This window comes from Camelus ferus, chromosome 21 (assembly GCF_009834535.1).
Source record: "Camelus ferus isolate YT-003-E chromosome 21, BCGSAC_Cfer_1.0, whole genome shotgun sequence".
In the NCBI taxonomy this organism is placed as follows: domain Eukaryota; kingdom Metazoa; phylum Chordata; class Mammalia; order Artiodactyla; family Camelidae; genus Camelus; species Camelus ferus.
The window spans coordinates 18,517,039-18,541,032 of record NC_045716.1 but is presented as its reverse complement, the minus strand read 5'-3'; the positions used below and the strand labels follow the sequence as shown (position 1 = coordinate 18,541,032).

Genomic DNA, 23,994 nt, shown 5'->3' with positions numbered 1-23,994 from the left:
TGAACCCAAATAAATTAAACTCAAATATAACTGACTACTTCCTCTTGCAAAATGAAACAAAGCAGAAAGGTCAACACCACACAGATCCTAGAAGAACCACTCCAATAACATAATTCTGTTATCAAAGCATAGGTTCTTGAGGAGCAAGCAGAAGATTTCTACAGGGAAACTAAAGAATACTCTCAAACTACAGCCACACTGGCTACTTACATGATGAAAAAATGTGGTGCGAATATAGTCTAAGTGCCCAAGCAATGTGAAGAGGCAGCGCCGAAGCTTGTAATTCCAAACCTGCAAAGAGAGAAATCCAACTAAGGAACAGACACAAGGGTCTTGAGCCTCTATAAGGCCCAGGTTTCTCAAAAAACAAGTATGGATTTATAGTATGGCATTTTAAAATAGGTAGGAACCTTAATAGGGAATCTTGTTTAAGGTTGGATGGAAAAAGAATATAAATGCAACTATAAGCCAGCCAAACATCATGTGGGGACGGAAAAAAGGCAAGACTAGGGAAAACCTAAAAACAAAATTATGGAAAGATTTTTCCTTGTTAAGGCAAGAAATTATCTCTATTTAAACATGAGACAAAATACTTATCTAGGGCTTAACTTGAAACTCTTCTTTCTACTGTGTAATTGTGTTCTTAGTTTGAATACAGACCCTTTACTTAGTGCTTTACCTTATCACCTTAGCTCAGGAGAAAAAAAATTGGACAGATACCATGACTCCAAAAGGAACAATAATATACAGCATCATCTTTGTTAAGACTCCTAACTTGGTGGTAAATGATGCCACTCATGGTCAGTACTTAATTTATCATGCAAACATACTTTAACTCATTGCTATGAAAAACACTGGATTGCTCAGTTAGGCTGAGTTAAGCAGAAAAACATCATATTCAGGTATGAAGTTAAGCCAACTATCAGGCATCAATGGACACAATTGAAGAAGACACTGAAACCAAGACCATAAATATAAGATAGCTCATGGTCCCCACCCAGAAAAACTCCCAAAAGTGCAAAAAATAAGAGGTCAGATATCTTTTTTTCCTTCTTTAATATTTAATACTTACTTGTTCATCATCTATTCAGGCCAGCTTGTTACTATTCTTTCTTATTTTTACTTGAAAATTGTTCATTTTCTTTCATAAATCACAAAAAGTTATCTCATTTCCTGTAACAGATTTGAATGTAAGCTCCCTAAAGGCAGAGTCCTTGTCCATCGTGCTCAACACTACATCCCTAGCACCTAATACAGTGGCTAATACTTAGTAGGTGCTCAAAAGGTATGTACAGAAATGAGAAAAGGGAAATAACACAAAAAGCAAACATATTCCAATACCTTCACCTTCATCTGTTGTGTCATCTATAAATGAATATATGTGTACATAGTGGAGTTCGAGTTTCACACAACAATTAGATCAAACCATAAATACTATTCTGTAACTAACCTTTTTTTCCTCTTATAGAATTCAGTTCAGTGTTTTAAACTTTAGTATTTCCAGCTTCAAATTGTCTTGACTCCTTTATAGTCCTCTATTAAACTCCAGAACTGTGAATTCTAAAAGACCTATAGACCTATAGGGTTTTTAGACCCTGCCATTTGTAGCTTCCTGTCTTACTCTTTGTAAATCAGGATTCTCTTAATGCTACATTTATCTCGATACAGCAAACTGATGTTCACAAACATGACTTTTCGAGATAATCTTGCTTTCATCAGAGAAATTAGATTTAAACCACAGCAGGATCGGACTACATCCCTATCAACTAGCTAATTCCTTTACTTGATAACAGATTTGAGATATTATTCAAACCGGTTACACTTCACCTATTTAAAGTATAGAACTCAGTGGTTTTTAATACATTCATAGTTGTTCAACCATCACCACAATCAATTTTAGAACATATCATCACTCCCAAAAGAAAACTATACCTATTAAAAGTTATTCTTCATTTCCTCCCAACCTCCCCAACCCTAGAGAATCATTCATCAATTTCCCATCTCTACTGATTTGTCTGTCTGGACACTTCATATAAATGAAAGACCATTCCTTTTAAAAAATATTAACAATTTCGGGGGGGAAAAACTTTTTTCTTAAATGTCACTCATTCTTTCCTTTCTTAAGCAGGAACCCCAGTTAGCCATTCTTAATACTCAGTGGTCACCACTTTACTACAAATATTAAAAGGAAGTGATCACCTCAGGAGCTTTTAGGTCTATCAGGTGTTTTAAGCTTCCACCAACTGCCCCCAGGATCAGTGCCTAAAAACTAGAAAACAGAGAAGAACTGTCCTTCCTATAATTCTAATGCCTCTCTTCTCTGCAGGCAGCTGTCACTCTTCATGCCTGTTACCTAAGTTCTGCTGTATAATTTATAATATATAACCCCTAAGGTAGCTTCTGAAAAACAGTTTTTTTATGAAGTAAATTTTTCTCATTTGGTTGGATACATTCATCTCTTTCTCTCCATTCTGAATGCTACTGCCTAAGCTCAGGCTGCATTCATTTCCCACATGGACTTACACAAGAGTCTCCTACTCGGTATTTCTGCCTCTAGTCTTGCCCAATTCATCCAGTTTTTTCTCTATACTGCCACTCAAGTAATCTTTAAAAAAAAATGTGAATCTGATATCACCCCTCTATTTAAACTCCTTTAATGGCTCCTTGTTATTTGTATGATTAACATCCAAACTTCTGAGATCTATGAAGAAGTACTCCATGATCTGGCCCTTCTCATCTTCTGCCCCTTCTCTCACCTTTCCTCCAGATTTTATCCACACAAAACTAATTAGTTTCTGAAATGTATCCAGCTATGCCATGCCTTTTTGTCTTTGTCCCTAGAATGTCCTTCCCTATTTCACTTTGGTTATCTCTCTATTGTATCATTCACCAAACTGAACATGCTATTATTTGCGTATATATTTAACTGTTCCATTAGAATAAAAGCTCCTTAATTACTACTCTTATTTAATATAGTATTGGAAGTCCTAGCCACAGCAATCAGAGAAGAAAAAGAAATAAAAGGAATCCAAATTGGAAAAGAAGAAGTAATACTGTCACTGTTTGTGGATGACATGATACTACACATAGAAAATCCTACACTATATAAAATAGCCAAGACATGAAGCAACCTAAATGTCCATCAACAGATGACTGGATAAAGAAGCTGTGGTATATCTATAAAATGGAATATTACTCAGCAATAAAAACAAATAAAATAATGCCACTTGCAGCAACATGGATGGACCTGGAGATTGTCATTCTATGTGAAGTAAGCCGAAAAGAAAAAGAAAAATACCATATGATATCATTCATATGTGGAACCTAAAAAAAGAAAAAAACAGGACACTAATGAACTCGTCTACAAAACAGAAGTAGACCTGCAGACATAGTAAATAATTTTATGGTTACCGAGGGAAAGGGAATGGTAAGGGATAAATTTGGGAGTTTGAGATTTGCAAAGGTTAACCACTATATATAAAAATAGATTTAAAAAATTTCTTCCGTATAGCACAGGGAACTATATTCAATATCTTGTAATAACCTTTAATAGAAAAGAACATGAAAATGAGTATGTGTATATATATGCATGACCGGGACATTATACTGTATACCAGAAATTGACACACTGTAACTACTGTACTTCAATTAAACAAAAAAAATCCTAAAGATGCCACCAGAAGACTACCAAAGCTCATCAATGAATTCAGTAAAATTGCAGGATACAAAATTAATGTAGAGAAATCTGTTGCGTTTCTAGACACTAACAACAAACTATCAGAAAAAGAAATTAAGGAAACAAGCCTATTTACGATTTCATCAAAAAGAATAAAATACCTAGGAATAAACCTACCTAAGAAGGCAAAAGGTCTGTACTCTGAAAACTATAAGACAATGATGAGAGAAACTGAACATGACACGAGCAGATGGAAAGCTATATCGTGCTCTTGGACTTGAAGAATCAATATTGTTAAAATGACCATGCTACCCAAGGCAGCCTACAGATTCAAGACAATCCCTAGCAAAATACCAATGGTATTTTTCATAGAACTGGAAGAAATAATTTAAAAATTTGTATGGAAACACAAAAGAACTCTAATAACCAAAACAATCTTGAGAAAGAAGAACAGAGCTGGAGGACTCATGTTTCCTAACTTTGGACTATACTAAAGCTACAATGATCAAAACAGAAAGGTATTAGCACAAAAACAGAGAAAGAGGTCAATGGAACAGGATAAACAGTCCAGAAATTAGCCCACACACTTATGATTAATTAATCTACGACAAAGAAAGCAAGAATACACAATGGAGAAAAGATAGTTTCTTCAATAAGTGGTGCTGGGAAAACCGGACAGCTGCATGTGAAAGAATGAAACTAGAACATTCTTTAACACCATATACAAAAGTAAACTCAAAATGGATTAAAGACCTAAATGTAAGACTGGAAACTATAAGACTCTTAGAGGAAAACATAGGCAGAACACTCTTTGACATAAACTGTAGCAATATTTTTTGGATTTGTCTCCTAAAGGCAAAAAAAAAAAAAAAAAAAAAAAAAGCAAAAATAAATATATGGGACCTAATTAAACTCAAAACTTTCTGCACAGCAAAGGAGACCACTGATAAAACAAAAAGACAACCTACTGAATGAAAGAACATATTTGCAAATGATATGACTAATAACAGGATAATACCCAACATATATAAACAGCTCATACAACTCAACATCAAAAAAACAAACAACCCCATTGAAAAATGGGCAGAAGAACTGACTAGACATTTTTCCAAAGAGAAAATGCAGATGGCCAACAGGCACAGGAAAAGATGCTCAACATTGCTAATCATCAGGGAAATGCAAATCAAAACTACGAGATACCACCTCACACCTGTCAGAACGACTATCATCAGAAAGGCTACAACATCGGTGAGGTTATGGAGAAAAGGGAACCTTTGTACACTTGTATTGGTGGGAATGTAAACTGATGCAGCCACTGTGGAAAACAGTATGGAGGTTTCTCAAAAATCTACAAACAGAACTACCATACGACCAGCAATCTCACTCCTGGGTGTATGTATATCTCTCTCTCTCTCTCTTTCTCTCTCTCCAAAAAAATACAAAAATACTAATTCAAAAAGATACATACACCCCAATGTTCTTAGCAGCATTATTTACAATAGCTAAGACATGGAAGCAATCTAAGTGTTCATCAACAGATAAATGGATAAAGATGTAATAAACACACACACACACACACACACACACACACACAGAGGAATACTACTTAGCCATAAAAAAGAACAAATTTTTGCCATTTGCAGCAACATGGATGGACTTGAGGGCATTATGCTAAGTCAAATAAGTCAGAGAAAGATAAATACTGTATGCTATCACTTATATATGGAATCTACAAAATACAACAAACTAGTAAATATAACAAAAAAGAAGCAGACTCACAGATATAGAGAACAAACTAGTGGTTACCAATAGGGGTAGAGAGACAAGATAGAGATGCGGGAGTGGGAGGTACAAACTACTGGGTATAAGATAGGCTCAAGGATATATTATACAACACTGGGAATATAGCCAATATTTTCTAATAACTGTTAATGGAAAATAACCTTTAAAAATTGTATAATACATTTTAAAAATCTTTTAAAGAATAAGAGCTCCTTGAGAACAAAGACCATTTCTTATTTATTTTTGAATTTCCCAAAAATAAAGCGGTATCTGTACACAGTTGGCATTCAATAAATGTTTGCTGGCTAAGTGCTCTGGATAATGTTGTCAAAAGCCTGAGCTCTGTATGAATGACTGGTATATTAGTCCCTTCCGTAATTCCCAAACTTCACATTGTCCTGGACGCCCAGTCATAACAAACCCTCTGTACCTTAATCTTATAGTCATCTCCTCCAGAGACAAACAGTGGCTGCTGCTTATGGAAGTCAATGCCTCGAACTGGACCTGGAGAAAAAGGAAGGCAATACATGTTAAAGACTATGCTTCCTAGTCTCCAAGGTGATTCTTATTCAGAATTTTTTAGTTTTATCCCTCCCACATTCTTTAATCCTATTTAAAGCTTAAACTACTTCAGAAGAAAATAAATATTTATACCATTTTTAGTTCCCTCCTAGAAACTGTTATCTTACCATCATGTTCATCAAACTTGTCAATCAGGGTACACATCCGATAGTCCCATAACTGGATGACCCCATTGTGTAAACTGGTCAGGATCCAGGGTCTTTTTGGGTGAAAACTGAGCCCTGGTGGGAAAAAAAATGATCCAGTGAGCTAAGTAAGACCCACTATGTCACCTCCTGCCAACCCTGATAAGAAAATGGAACAGCTAGGCTAATCCTATATTCATACATTCATTCACTGGATGCCGCACACTGTGAATTTTCTGGTATTAGGTGCTGGGTTTTTTTGTTATATTCTTTTAAACACTGTTGGACTTTGGGTTAAGATGTAGTTATTTGGAATTAGTTGATCATTTTGAGGCTTGCTTTTCAATTTTGTTAGGATGGGTTCAAAGCAGTCTTTAGCCTAGGCATAATTCGGCGCTGCTATTAAGGCAATACCCATCTGAGGTCTCTATATCATGCCCCATAGCATCAGGAGGTCTTTCAATTCTGGCCAGTAGGAACATAAATTATGCCCACCTCTATGTGGGCTCGGAACTGTTCTGCCTTCTCCTCTCTACTGGTTCTTTCCCAGGCTTTGTGTCATTTTCTCACATGCAAGTGCAGATTAGAAAGCAAAGACCTGACAGGATCCCTTGCAGAACTCCAGGGTTCTCTGTGCAGTTCCCTGTTCTCTGGTAGTCTGTCCAGCAAACTCTAGGTGTCTCAGCTTCTCTGAACTCTAAACTCTGTCTCCTCTTCCCATCTCCAGTTAGTAAGCTAAAACAATCATAGGACTCATTTTGTTTATTCCCCACCCTCAAGAATCACTCCTGCACTGTCTGCTATCCAATGTCTGAAAATCTTGGCCTCACACTTTTGCTCAGTTGTGCAAGTTTTTAAGGTGGGAATGTAAACTTGATCTCTGTTACTCTATCATGACTGGAAATGGAAGTCCACAAAAGTACCAATAGCTAACAGTTTGGAGTGTACCTTTTCAGGTTTTGAATTCAATCCATATCATTTTATGAAAACAGAGATAACATTATAATGTTCTACAAAATTCTTTTCTCACTTAACTATGTATCATGGATCTTATTACATTTAAGTACATATAAACAGAGCCTCATTCTCTTTAACAACTGCAAGGTACAAATGTACCACATTTTAAGATCATTAGTAGAATGAACATTTAAATCTGCCCTCTAACTTTTATGTTAGAAAAAGGACCTAGTGAAGATGATTCTATACATAACCTAGCCTATTTGCATCATTACTGCTTTAGGCTAAAGACTGAAAATGGGACTGCTCAGGAATAGGGTATGTGCATTCAACATTTTGGTAGATGCCATTTGATTGCAAAAAGACTGTTTCAACATAAAATCTCACCAAGTTTCTGAAAATATCCATTTTGCAGAAGTTGGCCAACATGAGAAGTTATCAGTTATTTGTTGTTTTCTTTGTTTTATCAATCTAAGACCAAAAAAAAAGTTTTCTCTTTTTTTACACTTCTTTCATTACTAGCGAGGTGAAGAATACTTTCATTTATTTATTGAAAATTTTTATTTCTTCTTCTAAATTGCCCATTTTCCAGTAGGCTGTTCATTTTTCCCCCCTATGATATAGAGGAGCATTCACTAACGGATATTAGCTCTCAAATAGTGTGATATCCTATTTTCCCCCAACTTTTCTTCTCTACTGCCCAATAAATTAGGAGCAGAAGAGAAATTCAAGAATCATGAAGACCCATTTCAACCATCTAGGATTTCTTAATGGTACTCTTCTTCATGATCAAGATTCCCAAGAGACTTAGAAACTACTCAGAATTGGGGGTGGGAAGGGATAAATAGGAAGTTCAAAATTTGCATCTCTTGGGGAATGATGGAAATGTTAGACATCTTCTTGACTGTGATGGTGGTTTCATAGGTGTATACATCTATCAGAATTCATCAAATCACACATTTGAAATATGTGTAGTTTACTGTACAGGAATTATACCACAATAAACATGTTTTTAAAAAAATTATCATTGAAGAAATTTTATAAACTTGGAGGAAGGATAAGATATTTACCCAAGATGTAAAGTATCTAAATGAAATGATCCATTTTCTTTTTTCATTGTTGAGGATGTAATAAAAATTTTCAGGTTTTAATCCCATGCCCATACACATCGACATTTTTATGCTTGTAGAGAAATTGCTCAATAGATGTAGGTTGACCTAAAAAAATCAGCATTGGCATTTTTGTATCTATAATAGAAGATGGTAGATGTTGACTAGTCTTATTGTGGTAATCATGTCACAATATACGTAAATCACTACGCTGTACACCTCAGAGTTACATAGTGCTGTCTGTCAACTACATCTCAATAAAAGTTGGGGAGGGGAAGAATAGAAGAAAAAACAAAACAAAACAAAACAAAAAAAAAAAAGAAAAGAAAACTACTCAATCTATTCTTACATTAATAATGGCCTCCAGTTTTTGAGCTACCAAGTCTACACCAGGTAGTGTAACAAGCACTTTTCATATATTTTCTCATTTTAACTCTCTGTATAAAAGAATGTTAATTATTCATATTTTACAGGAGGAAACAGATTTAGAAACATTAAGCCACTCAAGGTCATGCAGCTTGTCAGTGGATGTTTCAGGATTCCAAAATAAGCCCATCTGACTCCAAACAGCAAGTTCCCCTAAACACTTTTCTATCCTGCATCTTACTAAATATTCAAGATACATATTTTTTTTCCCAAGTCTTGGCCTTCCTCATTCTAATGTTCTAAGAGACTACTATTGCAATTTCAGTTGTTTGCCCTCCACCTCCATCCACTGATGCACAGGCTCTAGAGTTGCCATATTCAGGAAATAAAAATAAAGATGCCCAGTTAAATCTGAATTTCAGATAAACAACCAACGATACTAAAGAATTACTAATTTTTTAACCTGAAATTCAAATCCAACTAGGCATCCTCTATTTTATCTGGCAACCTCAGATTAAACTGGTTGTAGACCTCAATATCCTGTTTCCAGGTAGGAAATAGAGCCCAGCCAAGGCACTGGATGTTGATATGATGCCGCCAAGGCCCCTTTAAGAGAAGTACCCAGTGCTCACCTCTAAAAAAACTACAGACGTGGACACGAAAGGCAGAGGTGGATACTCAATTGCCAGGCCCACTCTCTACAACACGGTCATCAAAAAAACAAAAGGTCAAGGGGCCTTGGCAGGAGAAGAAGTCGGCGCAAAGGCCTCAGGAGAGGAGGGGAGAAGAAGAAATAGCGAGCTGGCCTAAGAGATCTACTGCGGTGTGTTAACCATTGCAGGTAAATCAAATTCCGAGGGCACGCCAAAGAAGAAAGGACTGCAGGTGAGCCGCCCGTCAGGCCTAACCTCCCTCGGTCCCATCTTCCCCTGGTTTCGTACGGTGGGCCCAATTCCGTCCGTAATTCTACCCTCTACCCTCTATCTGTCTTCCCCGGGGACAGCGCCGCCCCTGACAACCAGGCTCCGTGGTCTCCCCTTTTATTCTCCACTACCTTTGACCCGCGCGCTCTTGGTCTCGAACTTGGTTAGCATTCTTCAGGTCTCCGGCGGCTCCGAGGTGTTACTCCGAGCCCTGACACTCCCTGCTGCCCTACGGTTGCCTCCACGTCAGCGTCCCTCCGCCGCGAATCCCGGAAGCTCCACAGACACGAACTTCCGGTCCCAGGAGCTCCAGGCCACAGAGACGGTGCCTGTGTTGGCCCAGAGAGGCCACTGCCCGGCTGGAAGGGAACCGACCTTCCGCCCAGCCAACAGGCAAGATGGCCACGGCTGGGGGCGGCTCTGTGGCTGACCCGGGAAGTCGGTGTCTTCTTCGCCTTCTGTCTTTCTGCGTCCTACTGGCAGGTGAGGCCTCCCGCGCCCGTGAGCTCCAGTCTGTAAGAAGAACTCTCCGGATCAGCCCAGCCGCGAGCGCCGCCGTCTCCCTTCTGGTCCCAGCTGCCCCTCTGTCCCCCCACCCTGTATATCCTCTTTCTCTTTCGTTCCCACGACAGAAGTTCCCCCTTTGCCGGGACCTGAAGATCCCTTCTTCCCCGCGGCAAGTTGTGTCGCCCCATCTCCTCCGTCAGGCCTCTTCCTGGACTTCCAGCCCGACTCTATTCCACTTTGTCCCGATGCCTCGTTTTCCCCGCGGCCCCAACCACCCCACCCACAATCAAAAAGGACAGGTGTCAGAGTTAAGCTTTCTTCCCAGCGCATGTAGAGTTTTAAGATGAAAGCGCCTGGTTCTGTGGGTGCATTGCGGCGCTTAGAAGGTAGATGCCTTGTCTTTCTGTGGATTCCACCATAAACCCACATCCTTGTGCTTTGCCTCAGCTTGTCTGATCAGTAGAGTCAGACTATGGTAAGATATTAGTACTCTTTAACTGTTTAGACCGTGAAATAATGATTCAAGGAACTTTAGGCATTTATAATGTGCACAGGTGTTTGTTTATACGCATTTACTTTCTGGTATTGGCTTTCTAGTTGGTCAAGCCCTAAAATGCAAACATGCCTGTTTATAACCATAACAGTATCTTCCCCCAAATGCAGATTGTTTTTAAAGATCCCCAACGGAGAAACTAGCTTCCTTACACTGTGGGCACATACAAATGACCTACTAATGTTAGATTAATGATAGAGTGTATGACTTAAGGCTTCTGCCAGTTCTGTTCAGACTCGTGGGAAAATGTCTCAGATTTTTTTTATTGTAATCTATAGTCTTAAACTGACATTGTTTTATTAACTAATTAGTAGTATACATACAGAATAGAAAAGCAGAAGTATGGTCATCCATGCAACCAGAAGCAGGTATTTCTGAACTTAAATGCCTTTCCTTTGACAAATCAAATTTTCTTTCTTTTAGCCTCAATGTCAGTTGCTTTATGTGAGATTTGTAGTAACCCTCTGTGGTACATAGCTAAGTGCATTTATTTGTTCCAATAATACACCCAAGAGGTGAGAAGAATAGACATTAGTCCCATTTTAGAAAGTATTATATACTCACGCCCCAGCAAATTAATGACATGATAGAGGCTAGTACCAATATCTCTCAATTTCTTCTAACACTTTTTATCTTTTGATCAGGTTTGTGTGAGGGAAACTCAGTCGAGAGGAAGATCTACATCCCCTTAAATAAAACAGCTCCCTGTGTCCGACTGCTCAATGCCACTCATCAGATTGGCTGCCAGTGTGAGTTGAGGTTGGGATTTGTGTTTATGGCCATTGATATTTCAGTCTGTGACCTAGGTATAAACATCCAAGTTCTACTGGGGAGTCTCAGCACACAAATTAGGCTATGTGAGTAGTGGGCAATAGAGAACCATTTGTCAAACTAGGCGAGATAATTAATACGAGCTAACATTTAGTAAATACTGCATACTAAACTTCTTACATGTGCATCTCATTTAACCACACAGCAACCCTATGAAGTAGGTTCTGCTACCTACCCCCATTATACAAATGATGAAACTGAGACTTAGAGAAGTTGAATAACTTTTCCAACATCATCTTGCTATTAAGTGATAAAGCTAGGATTTGATCCCTGGTGGTCTAAGGTCTAAGCCAAGTGTCTTAACTACCAAGTAGGTTAGGTAGCAAGCTATACTCTTCTCTAAGGGAAAAAAAAAGCCTCATATTCTATGAAGTCAAGTCAACACCTGAACTCTGAATGATCTTTTTGGAACCAAATGGACTTCTTTAAGGCAGTGAACTATTTGAAAAGAAAGCACTGAGAAAGCCAAATAGTTGGAAGAGGAAGTAGTAAAGCTTCCGGATGTGTCTTTGTGTTTTGTAAATATGTTCCAAAATGGGGTAACATGTCAACATGGTATGTTTACAAAACTATGAGGGGGAAAAAAGTTGTAATCTGAAGGCTAAATCCCCAGTTCCTTTGCTGCTTAACCTTTTATCTTCAGATTTTGTTCTGTGGATAGTAGCTCTGTCAGAATGTACTTTTTCAAGGAAGGAGGAAACGTGGAGTCAGATCTTGGTTTCTTCATCATCAAGTTGGTTACCTCTGAATTTGTTTACTCCTGTAAAAATGGTTAGAATATATCTGCACAAAGCCAAAAGTCAAACTACCTTTAATAAATTTCTTTTGGTGATCCTGAGTAAGTAGTGGGGTCTCAGCAGTGGTCTGTGATTGGCTGAAAGCTTCCAATTTGGTAGGACAAACCTAGATGCTGGAAAGTAAAGGACTTGCTCTACCCGTCCTTCCCTTAGCTGTATTCTGTGTTAATTGTCCATATCCTTGCTACAGAAGTACTGAGAGTAGGTTCATTGGTTCCAAATAGTTCCAAATAAAATTTTTGTTGGACTTTGTTCTTAAACTGGCTTTGAGTAGAAGGGAGCCAGGTCCACTGTGGGCTGAGATCAGACTGCTGGTCTTGCTAAAACCCCACTCTGGTGCAAAAGGCTAGGCCAGGCCCCCATCCTCCTGAAGCTGAGCTCTGAGATACTCCTTTTGGGAATGAGTCATTCCGCTGCATGTTCTTAGAGCAGCCCTGTGGGAAACAAAGCAATAGACTCCAGAGATAAAGCCTGGTGCCAGTACAGAGAGACAGAAGGGGAGGGGCTGTTCTTTGGCCATTTCCTCATTAAGATCTTGTTTCCTTTTCAACCTACTTATTTCTAAGTCTTACTTCATTATATGTGTCCATTCTGAGAAAGCTACACCCTCTTTAATTAGAGTTGCTAGCATAATTTAAAGAGAAAAAGACCTAGGTTTGATTTTCCGATTCTAATGCTCTTTAACTATTGGACTCTTAAAAGTGCTCAAAACAGATTACCTGTAGCTTCCTTTTATTTCCTTCCTTTCTTTGCTTTTTCACTCTGTCCCTACAGTATGAGATGAAAAAGCCTTCTGCTCACTGAAGGCCCAGGGAAAGTAAGCAAGTTATTTAAGACTACACAGTCTCCAATGGGAACCCAGGGTAGAATCCAGGTTTCTTTCAGGCCAGTGTTATAGCCTTGTCTTCTTCCTGTCCTCCTTGGAGCTAAAGTTGTATATTTTTTATTTGCCAGATGAGCTTTTCCTTCTCCCATGTTTTAGTACTGTGGCATGCATTGTGGTCTCTTGTTTTACTTAGAACTGCCATTTGGTAGCTAGATCTTTACCACAGTTCTTCCAGATTCTGATAGTCCTATATTTTTTTTTTTTTATTATCAGTAACATTATGAACTTGTTAAGTTTTTACTATATATAAGACTTAGTTGAATGTTGGGGACCTCCTTCTATCTAGATTTCACCAGATCCCTTGGGAGAAAAAGTCTACCTGGCTGGCCATCTAAAAGTACCTGTTGGTTTTGTTTCATGCAAGTTACAGTGTCTTGGTTTAGAGCTATTGTTCTCATGCCTAATAAAGAACCACACATGTCTTGTTTTGAAAATAAACACACCTGGGTCTCACTTTTATTGATTTTAATTTAGTAGATCTGAGGTAAGGCCCAAGCATCTGTATTTTTTAAAACTCCAAAGTGATTCTGATACACGGCCCAGGTTGAGAAATACTGCCCTAAAATACTTTATGAATAACACATTCGGTTTTCAGTGGGCTGAATACTTGTGGGGAAGGCCCAAGAATGTCTCTACATAGATCACTAGAGACTTGGAGCATTACTACATAGAACTCAAGGCATTCTGGACTCTGGGTCATCCGTCCTCTGCAGTGGTACCTCCCAGTCTTTGTCATGAAACACATAGAAAATGTTATGTATAGGGCTTCCGAGGGTAATAGATGAATCTGCTCCTGGCCTGGGATGACCAACCTAGGGTCTTTGGGAACTCTCGATCCCCAGAGGAATCAATATTAGCACTTCTGATCCATTCAAGGCCCATCATTTGGGAAGCTGTGTTCCAGGGAACTCAGAGTTCTTCATTAACCGTATCCAAAACTGGCCAAAAGCAAGTTAAGTCATTACCAAATAAGGCAGAGGAATGGAGATTGAGGGAGGCTGTGAGACCAAGGAAATCTACATATGTCTTCACAAAGGAAGATTCAGTGTTAGAACTCTGAGCTTGAGATCTAGAGCCTACCATTTCATGGAGCAAATACAGGTTTAGAAACTTTGGTGTCTGCTATTACAGAATCTTGTTTATATGGCTAAATGAGGTTGAGGGAAGAGGGCAAGAAAATGAAGATCACAGCGCCTTTCTGACATTTAATGACCCAGGCCTCTAACGTGTAGACTTCTGGGCTCTTTTGTCTTCATTCCCTCCTAGTAGCCTTCATATGGAGCCAGGGTAGTAAGCTCTTCAGTTCCAATCCAGAGATGGCTTCATTAACACTATGTCTTGTGACATTTTGGAGGGATAAATGATCTGCCGAATCAGTGAGGCATCAGAATTGTCAACTGTGGGAACTTTAATTTGACCCATTCTGTCCTGGCAGCTTCCATTAGTGGGGACACAGGGGTTATCCACGTAGTAGAGAAGAAAGAGGACCTGCAGTGGGTGTTGACTGATGGCCCTAACCCGCCTTACGTGGTTCTGCTGGAGGGCACTCTCTTTACCAGGTAAGAACTATGTATTCCTACTGGAGAAATGCATCCAGAGAGGGGAGGTCAGTGAACAGCCCTCACACTTGTGAGTGTAAACTTCCCTTGGCTGCCCTAGTCTAATTGGAGCAGAGAGTGGGGTGATCCTCAGAAGAAAAGATGTGTCATTAAAAGGAATCATTTTGATGACCTTGTAAGTAGAGCTCTAGAGAGTCAGGACCCCAGAGAGGAAGGCAAGGAGCACAGACACAGTGTAGATGAGACTAAGCCCTGAGCTCAGATTAGGTCATAGTCCTCACTCAGAAATTAGAGAGTGAAAGGCAAGAAGTGAGTCAACAGTGTTGATTCCCCTAGTTCCCCATTTGTTTCCATCCTTGGGGACGGGATATTGGGCTGCTTGATAACCTCATGGCATTCTCACCCTATTCAGGGAAGTGATGGAGAAGCTGAAGGGGACAACCGGCCGAATTGCTGGTCTTGCGGTGTCTTTAGCCAAGCCCAGTCCTGCCCCAGGCTTCTCTCCTAGTGTGCAGTGTCCCAATGATGGGTTTGGTAAGAACCCCAAAGGATCAGGGGAGCCTGCCGTTACCCAAAGCTCATTGTTGCTTCAGTCTTGTGTCTTGGAGGGTGGGGGTTGGGAAGGGTATGTGTCTTCTGTGTGTCTGTGTATAGTGTGAGCAACAGACTCCCAAACAGAAGACAGCGTTTCTTTGTCTTTGCCACTCATCCCTTCTCTCTCCTGCTCCCCCTTCTTCTGTTCACCTTCCATCCTCCCTTACTGTCATGTGCTCAGATCCCCAGTTGGCCAGCCTAGGGCTCGCTGATACCAGGGTGTGTTTTCCTGTAGGTGGTAATAGGTTGATGGTTGCTTCTTTGACTTACCCCCTCCTTTGGAACTCTCAGTCCCAACCGTATGATATCCTAGCCTTCCTCCTTTACCTGGTCCCTAAGTACTTGGTGCTCCAACATCCTATCCCCTGTCCTCCCTTTCAGGTATTTACTCCAGCTCCTATGGCCCACAGTTTGCTCACTGCAAAAAAATACCGTGGAACTCCCTGGGCAATGGCTTGGCTTATGAAGACTTTAGTTTCCCCATCTTCCTTCTTGAAGACGAAAATGAAACTAATGTCATTAAGCAGGTAATGACTCTGCCAGCTCTGGGAATTCCAGTTAGAATCACTTTTTAGGCTCTCCTCTTGTTTGGAGGGAGACTCATTCTTCCTACTGGTGTACCCTCTGAAAGACAGTTGCTCTGAGAAGAGCCAAGAAGTGTATTTTTCTCACATTTCCCTCTCCTGTTTCTCTCCTGCCTGATATTATAGCATTAAAGGCTTTTAGACTGAAGGAAACGTAAAGAATGTTTAATATGAAACAAGGTTTAGAGCTCTAGTTTAGAACCCTTCGTACAGTAAAAAGAGCATTGGACTAGGAATTGAGAGTAATTTCTGAAGTTCTTTTTAGCCCTTATGTTCTCTAATTCTAGTCTAACGTTCTTTAATTTTAATACATAGAGCAGTTGATTTGTCCAAAGTTACATGGTGAGTTGATGTCCAGGTTGTCTTGAATTTGGTTTTTCACTTCCAGTCCAGTGCTCTTAACAGCAAATCACTTTAGGAACAGTGACGGAAGCTCCAAATTGGGCCAGGCCATTTGGTAGAGGGTAATTTCATACACCCCAGCTAAGCCCCTTTCCACCTCTTGATGAGTTCTGTGTGGTTGTACCAGGATAGCTACAGCTCAGGAACAGATGTGGCAGTGTCTTAAGGATGGAGCTGGGCCCTCCTCTTTCTGCTAAGTATGGGAGGGACTGCACAACTAGCTGCCTCAGTGGGGTTTGTCTCCCCTTCCAGTGCTACCGAGATCACAACCTGAGTCAGAACGGCTCAGCCCCCACCTTCCCGCTGTGTGCCATGCAGCTCTTCTCACACATGCACGCCGTCATTAGCACTGTCACCTGCATGCGGCGCAGCTCCATCCAGAGCACCTTCAGCATCAACCCAGGTAGGATCCCAGGCATGCTGGGTGCCCTGGGGCGGGAGGATGGGCCAGGCCGGGGAGCATGGGCGAGACTCCTGTAGGGGAGGAGTGCGCACAGGCGGGGAGCACTGGGTGGGGGAAGTGGAAACAGTTCCACACAGTCGAGGCAGCTTGTCCCCGAAGTGCTCAGCGGCGGAGGAACCAACCTCGGTCAGTGAGATAGTGGAGATGACTCCAAGTCCGTGGCGCGCTGGTCAGCAGAGTCTTCCGGGCCTTCCTTGTAGCTCCCTTCTCCCTTACTTTTCGGGGTCTCTCACTGTTTGTGTCCTGCTCAGAAATCGTCTGCGACCCCCTGTCTGACTACAACGTGTGGAGCATGCTTAACCCTATAAATACATCTGGGACATTGGATCCTGATGACAGGGTCGTGGTGGCTGCCACCCGGGTGAGTGGTGGCCCTGAACAGGGTGAGCGGGGCTGGCACACAAAGGGTGGGGGTCCTCTGTTGGGCCTGTCAGGGCTCTGAGTTGCTCCAGCGGGGAGCCTCAGACGGAGCGGGATCTGGGCTGTGGGGCTCTCGGCTTCCAGCCAAGGCCCCAGGACGTTCTCTTGGCTAGAGCAGAAGATGGGGACTGGGGACTGGGGCCTGGTCTGAGTTTCCATTTTCAGAGTTTCCTGCCCATGTCTTTTCTGCCCTACCCAGCTGGACAGTCGTTCGTTTTTCTGGAATGTGGCCCCAGGGGCTGAAAGTGCCGTTGCCTCCTTCGTCACCCAGCTGGCCGCAGCGGAAGCTCTGCAGAAGGCACCCGATGTGACCACTCTGCCCCGCAACGTCATGTTTGTCTTCTTCCAAGGGGTGAGGGCTCTTTGGCTGGCGTGGGATGGCAGGGAAGTGGGGAGACTGGTAAAGGTGGGAGTGGCCATTATTTGGGGAAGATCTCAGCACCTGACCTAAGTTGTTATTGAGCAGAGAGCTTCTGGGTGCATCTACACGTGTCTCCCATCCAGATTCCCCCATTTAGGAAGCCTTTGCGCCCTGACCTGGAAATGGTATACTGCCAACTCCCTCAGTCCCCCGCTGATACGGTCTATTTGAAGCCTTCTTTTACTTTTATTCTCTGGATGCTTTTCCTGCCACCTCCACCCAGGAGCCCTGAGGCTCCTGCCTCTCCTCACTGCCACCACAGCCTGGTCCTAGAATAAGGGGACAGCAGCCGTGGCTGAGTCAGCGGAGGTGGGGGAGAAGCAAGAAGCAGGCACAGACCAGCTGATGTTCGCCTCGGGCCTTTACTGAGGCTGCTCTCCCCCTGTCTGGGCTCGAGAAGTCCTGTGACGCTTACATGTGAGGCATAGTCACAGCTGGGAGGCGGGACAGGGAGGAGGGCAGAGTCATGTGACTGTAACTGGCCAGCAGTTGAGATAACATGAGACAGTAGCCTTTGTGCCTGGTGCTTTGATGATCTGGCCTCAGGGCACGAGGCTGCCCTAAAGCTTTGGAATCTTGTTCCCTTTCCCACTCATCTCCACCCCTCAGGAAACATTTGACTACATTGGCAGCTCGAGAATGGTCTATGATATGGAGAAGGGCAAGTTTCCTGTGCAGTTAGAGAACATCGACTCATTTGTGGAGCTGGGACAGGTGTGCGGCACGTGTCCTCCACCCCTTCCTTCCTATTTAAAGCTTCCCCCTCTGTTGTTCTGTTGTCCTCCCTGCAGGTGCCACCACCTGTTCCCTTGACTTCTGATCCCACTTCTTTCTCCCAGGTACCGGCCAGAATGGGAGACTAATTGTAAGTGTTGCTTCTTCATCTCCCACTAGGTAGCCTTAAGGACGTCACTAGAGCTTTGGATGCACACAGACCCCATGTCTCAGAAAAATGAATCTGTACAGAAGCAGGTAATCTGAGAACATCTCTCCCCGTCACTTTCTGTTTCAACAGCTCAGAATATGGCACCCCCTTGCCCAGCCCTCTCCCTACCAGCCTCCAGGGCCTTGAGATGGGACCGTAGGTTGGGTGTTGGATAAAGGGTGAACCTCAGCTGTTACTGTTCCCCAAGATGAACCATGAGCTCTGCTCCTGTCGCTGGTTCCCTGGGACGGGTGGTACTCTGATCATTTGGTGCCTGGCAAACTCTCACTGCCCATTAAGGACAAGAAGTGAGTGGTTCCTTTCTCTACTGCTGCTATGTGGACCCAGCTGTCCTGGCTGCCCTGCCCTGACTGTGTCAGACTCCCTACCCAGACTGTCCTCCACTTTCCTCACTGCTCGTTCAAGGTCCTCCCTCCCTTCAAAATCCAGCTTTAGGTCTATTTCTTCCCTGAGGTCCTTCTGCCACCCCAGCTTCAGCGTCTTCCCTGCTCTGGACTCCTGTAGCACGTACAGAGAGGGCTACGGTGTGGCACGCAGCACTGTTCTGTATTATTATTTGCTCCTCCAGTTCTGCACAACAAATAATAAGTGAAACATCAACTGAAGAGAAGACTGTGTCCTGAGAACAGTGGGGTTTACCTGTAAATATGAGAAAAACGCAGGCCTCTTCCTTCTTCATGCCGTCACTTAAACAGGATGATGGGAGCTGCAGGAAATTCAGAGAGCCTTGATCCCCAAAGGCCTGAGGAATTTAGATCTAGGAGGCTTTAGGACGGCTTTGCAGGTTGGGGACTTGGAGTGGAGAGCATTTCAGGTCTAGAAGAGACCCCTTGCTTCCTCTCCCCCAGCATCCCGTCAGCTAATGCCCCCCATCCCCCAGGTGGAGCAGCTCCTGGCCACCCTGGAGAAGAGTGGCACTGCTGTCCCTAACGTGGTTCTCAGGAGGCCAGATCAGTCCCAGCCTCTCCCACCATCTTCTCTGCAGCGATTTCTTCGAGCTCGAAACATCTCTGGCGTTGTTCTTGCTGACCACCAAAAAGTCTTCCAGAACCAGTAAGTCGCTTAACCTGCGTCCTCTTCATTCTCGAAGAGAATCTATGCCACAGTCTGGGGTCCATAGAGAGAAACGTCTCTGTGATAAGAACGGTCATCGCTCTCCCCCTCCCTACTCCGCCCTTTCCAGAATCTCAGCTCATTCTGTGTTCTTTGCTCAGTGTCCTATTCAAATCTAACCTAGTCCCCTCATTTGACTCAGAAAACAGTCCTCACCCTTAGCTGTTTCCTAGCACAGTCATCCCCATTTGTGGTTCCACCCCTCCCAAGCTCTCCAGGGGCTGAGTTCCCCAGGGCTGCCAGCAGAGGGCATACCATCTCAAACTAGCGCCTGAATGATAATGGGAGTTCTTTGGCTGGAGGACAGAGAGCTGTCCCTGTCTGAGGCCCAGCTGAGGGTGTTGCAGACAATACTCTGAGGTGTAACATGTTCTTGCCATATGGTAAGTGCACGTGGTTCAGTGTGGGTGGAAAAAGGTCCCCTACAGCTGAGGGGACTCCAGAGATAAGGGGTAAGGCCCTGCTAGTCCCCTCTCTCCTGGTCCCGGGCACCCCTAAACTGCCCCTAACTCAAGGCCTTGAGGGCTGGGCTAACAGGGGACCTCTTATTCAGGCTGGACGCTAAAGCCTCCCTTCCTCTCTTCCAACAGGCTGAATGAGTTTCTGAGTAAAAATGCATAAGCTCTGTTTCTCTAACTAACCCCAGCCAAGTAGCACCTTCTCATTTATTCACGGTGGTGACCGTTCTAGTACATAGGGTCATCTCTCTTCCTCACATCTGTCTTCTGTGCCACTGTGGGGTGAGGGGTGGTCCATCATTTCCACACATACGTGGCTGACTTGATTCTGTGTGAGGCAGGCATTCATTGATGGTAAAGGCTGGAAGCTCTCTCCTCTTAGCTTCTCCCCTAAGATCTGTCTCCTTGGGGGCTCCCCGAGGAGCGTCAGGTTAGTTTGACGCAGTGAAGTGTTACGTATCTGTGCACAGAGCTGCGCATCCCCCTCTACTCCCAGCCACCTTCAATATAAATGTCCATTGAAACAGTCATACTGTTGCTCTGATAAACATGTGGCAGAGTTCTCTGAGAGTTGTCTTAACCATTCTCCTATATCTCAGACCTAAACAACGTGGAAGTGTGTCTTCTGTTTAAAGGTCTCCCAGGAAGGAGCGGTTGTGTATTCTCATCTCATTTACCTTTTCTATCTTGTTTGTCGGAAAAGTCTTTGTATGTAACTAACCACTCCCACCCTTGCTCCTACGTCCCCATTCTCCACACCTTCTTCAATATGGAATCCTGATTTTCTCTCTTCCTTCCTCCCTGGATGAGGAAAAATGAGACCCCCAAGTTCCTGCAGAAGGAACTGTTTTAAGGGAGGAAAGGGCAGGGCCCTGGCTGGATGTAGCCCAGGCTCACGCCGGCTTTCCTGGCAGCTATTACCAGAGCATTTACGACACTGCCGAGAACATTAATGTGAACTACCCTGAATCGCAGAGCCCTGAAGAGGACCTGAACTTTGTGACAGACACTGCCAAGGTAGCACTGACCTGGGCTGGGTGGGAGCGTGGGGAACACAGTGAAGACGGTTAGAATGCTAGTGTTTGAGGTTAGAGAACGTGGGCCATTCCGCCCCCTCTTCACTCACCACAGGCTCTGGCAGATGTGGCCACGGTGCTGGGACAGGCACTGTACCAGCTTGCAGGAGGAACCAACTTCAGCGACACCATTCAGGCTGATCCCCAAACGGTAAGAGCAAATGGGCCCTCTGTCTCTGTTTACACAGCAGGATACCCCATCTTTTATCCTGGTCCTTTGCCTAGTCTCCCAGACCTTGGAATTCTGCATGCCTTACGAGCAGGTGAGGACCGCGAGGCCCCAGGGAGTTCTGGTGGGCCTTGTCTGCATGCTGTGAGCCAGCTGCTGTCTCCCCAACCCCAGTGTCTGTCGAGCCAGCCTGGTTCCTACCCCAACACTGGGTCTCTACTAATAACTCTTCCCTTGGGCTCCAAGTCAAAGGTTCTCTCTCCTCCCTGTCCCAATCGTAGGTCACCCGCCTGCTCTATGGGTTCCTGGTTAGAGCCAACAACTCATGGTTCCAGTCTATCCTCAGGCAGGACTTAAGGTCCTACTTGGGTAAGCACCTGGTGTGGGAGAGGACCCTTCCCCAAGGAAAAGGATAGAAAAAGTCATCAATTTGGTTTAATCTTTACTTTTTTGCTTTTCCTCTCTGTTTTCTTTTTGCCTGTTTTCTTTCTCCTGATTGTTTGTTGGATCCTTGTCTCTTAACTTTCCCTTCTCTGGCTCCTGCCAATCTTGGGCTCTTCCTGTCTCTGCCCATCTGCACCCCACCTTCCACCCACCAAATCCCCCCTTCCCTTGTGGTCTCCTATCAGGTGATGGGCCCCTTCAGCATTACATCGCCGTCTCCAGCCCTACCAACACCACTTACGTTGTGCAGTATGCGTTGGCAAATTTGACGGGCAAAGTAGTCAACCTCACCCGAGAGCAGTGCCAGGATCCAAGTAAAATCCCCACTGAAAACAAGGATGTGAGTGGTATTGGGTGTCGGAGGTACTTCGCGGGCCCACTTCCCTTCGGAAAGTTGGAGGATCTCCTAAGTCCATTTGGACCGAAGGGGTTGGGATGGAGAGGTGGGAGGATGTAGCCCTTTGAACTTGAGTATCAAAGAGGCAGTAGCCTGGGTAAAAATGGACTATCTGAAGGGTCAAGGGAGTGAGTAAGAGAGGATCCTGTCAGCCCCTCGCTGTGGCCTGTCTCCTGTGCAGCTGTATGAGTACGCGTGGGTTCAGGGCCCTTTGAATTCCAATGAGACGGACCAGCTCCCCCGATGTGTGCGTTCCACGGCACGACTGGCCAGGGCCTTGTCCCCTGCCTTCGAACTGAGGCAGTGGGGCTCTACTGAATACTCTACGTGGACTGAGAGCCGCTGGAAAGATATCCGCGCCCGGATATTTCTGATAGCCAGCAGAGAGCTTGAGGTGAGACGGTGGGGGGTGGGTGATGGAGGAGGTCTAGTGCCCCTCCTTCTATTGCCTCTTGTCTCTTACCCCTTCCATCTCCCATTTGCCCCAGATTTGCCACAGAAACCCACTACAAATCTGTCTGCAGTCAGCCAGCATGCCCCATTAGGAAGTATGTCTTCACTGATAGTTTGAGTGTAGGTTCATTCTGGAGATATGTTCCTATGGAGACCCAAGGAGATACAGCTTACCCGGTGGACCCTTCATAGCCCTTCCACAGCTCCACTCCCATCCAGCATTCCCACCTGGCATAGCCAGGATGAGTCAGTCTAGAACTTACTGAGCACCTGTCACAAGTCAGTCAGTCAGTCACATAACTGGCCACTGAGAATCAGTCATGGGTCCATCTTCAGGATGCTTCAAATCTAAGTTAAAAAGATGGAACCAGGGTCAGAGGTACTTTACTTCTCTTATCAAATGTGGAGGCTGAGTCTCCAGGTTGGGGAGATACTGCCTCTGATTGCTCAGCACTTGGTGCTTGGAGCCAGCTCCAGAATGCCAGTGTCCTGGCTCCCAGCCCCAAGCAGTTACAAAACTATGCTGAGTTCTGAGAGCACCTTTCTCCTTCCTGTGCCCCCCACCCCCTGCAGTTTATCACCCTGATGGTGGGCTTTGGCATCCTCGTCTTCTCTCTCGTGGTCACCTACTGCATCAATGCCAAAGCCGATGTCCTTTTCATTGCTCCCCGGGAACCAGGATCTGTGTCTTACTGAAGAGGACCCCCAGCTTTCCCTGCCAGCTCTGCAGTTCACTTCTCAGATCACCTGTCCCACTGGGACATAAACCACTAGTTTTGTCACTGGAACCTCTCTGGGCCTGGCTCAGACTGGGATTAACATAAGAAGTGGAACTGCCCAAAAGAGACAATGAGAGATAAACAAGTCGCCCCCTCTTCCCTCCTGTCTCCCCGCCCATTTCCTCTTCCTCACCCCTGCCAGAGCCCGGGATTCCAGACACTTTTTGCCCCCGTTTGACTCCTAGCTGCCCACCCTTCTTCAGGATCCCTCTTCTACTCTTTCCACCCTGCCCTGTTCCTCCCTCTGCTCCCCACCCCCTGTACCCAACCACCTTCCTGAGAAGGACATGAAGGGTTGAACACCAGGAACAAACTACAAGGAAGCCGTGAGGAGGAGGCCGGGGCGATCTGCAGGCTGAGCCTGCTGTCTCCCTCCTGCTGTCCTGTCTCCAGGCCCTTAGACGGCACCTCAGCGTGGGTGTGCTGCTGGGTGGGCATCCCACCTCCAGCCCGCAGTGCTCCGTTGTGATTTTTATTGAGCTGTAATGTCTGTTTTTGTTTTCTTTTTCCCTTTCTTTGTATGTGTGTGTGTGTGCGTGTGCGTGTGCGTACGTGTGCGTGTGTGCACGCGTATGTAAATATATAAATAGCGAGTTTCATTAAAACAGACTCTCCCACGTGA

The 23,994-nt window shown here is 44.0% G+C and overlaps 2 protein-coding genes across 5 annotated transcripts in view; one reads left to right on the top strand and one right to left on the bottom strand.

Annotated features, from left to right (window-relative positions):
• COPA (COPI coat complex subunit alpha) overlaps positions 1–9,828 on the bottom strand; it is a 38,569-nt gene extending 28,741 nt beyond the window's left edge. For all 4 annotated transcript variants that reach the window (XM_032463912.1, XM_006173940.3, XM_032463913.1 and 1 more), the window contains exons 1-4: positions 9,652–9,828; positions 6,148–6,261; positions 5,889–5,962; positions 211–291 (exon numbers count right to left, since the gene is read on the bottom strand). In XM_032463912.1, coding sequence (XP_032319803.1) covers positions 211–291; positions 5,889–5,962; positions 6,148–6,261; positions 9,652–9,691 — 309 coding nt within the window. In that variant the 5' untranslated portion in view covers positions 9,692–9,828. The remainder of the gene's footprint in view (positions 1–210; positions 292–5,888; positions 5,963–6,147; positions 6,262–9,651) is intronic.
• A 44-nt stretch (positions 9,829–9,872) lies between these two features.
• NCSTN (nicastrin) lies at positions 9,873–23,994 on the top strand. Its single transcript, XM_006173942.3, has 17 exons — positions 9,873–10,003; positions 11,225–11,329; positions 14,530–14,653; positions 15,066–15,187; positions 15,629–15,774; positions 16,486–16,636; positions 16,948–17,057; positions 17,316–17,468; positions 18,147–18,251; positions 18,432–18,509; positions 19,364–19,536; positions 20,969–21,071; positions 21,186–21,281; positions 21,581–21,668; positions 21,929–22,083; positions 22,322–22,534; positions 23,167–23,994. The coding sequence occupies exons 1-17, from the start codon at positions 9,919–9,921 to the stop codon at positions 23,287–23,289; spliced, it is 2,130 nt and encodes a 709-aa protein (XP_006174004.2). The 5' UTR covers positions 9,873–9,918; the 3' UTR covers positions 23,290–23,994.

Excerpts from the sequence above, each read along its gene's own strand:
- NCSTN (XM_006173942.3), top strand. The coding sequence starts at position 9,919 with ATGGCCACGGCTGGGGGCGGCTCTGTGGCTGACCCGGGAAGTCGGTGT. Across the intron at positions 19,537-20,968 it reads CAAAAAGTCTTCCAGAACCA|CTATTACCAGAGCATTTACG; the intron begins GTAAGTCGCTTA and ends CTTTCCTGGCAG. Across the intron at positions 22,084-22,321 it reads TCCCCACTGAAAACAAGGAT|CTGTATGAGTACGCGTGGGT; the intron begins GTGAGTGGTATT and ends TCTCCTGTGCAG.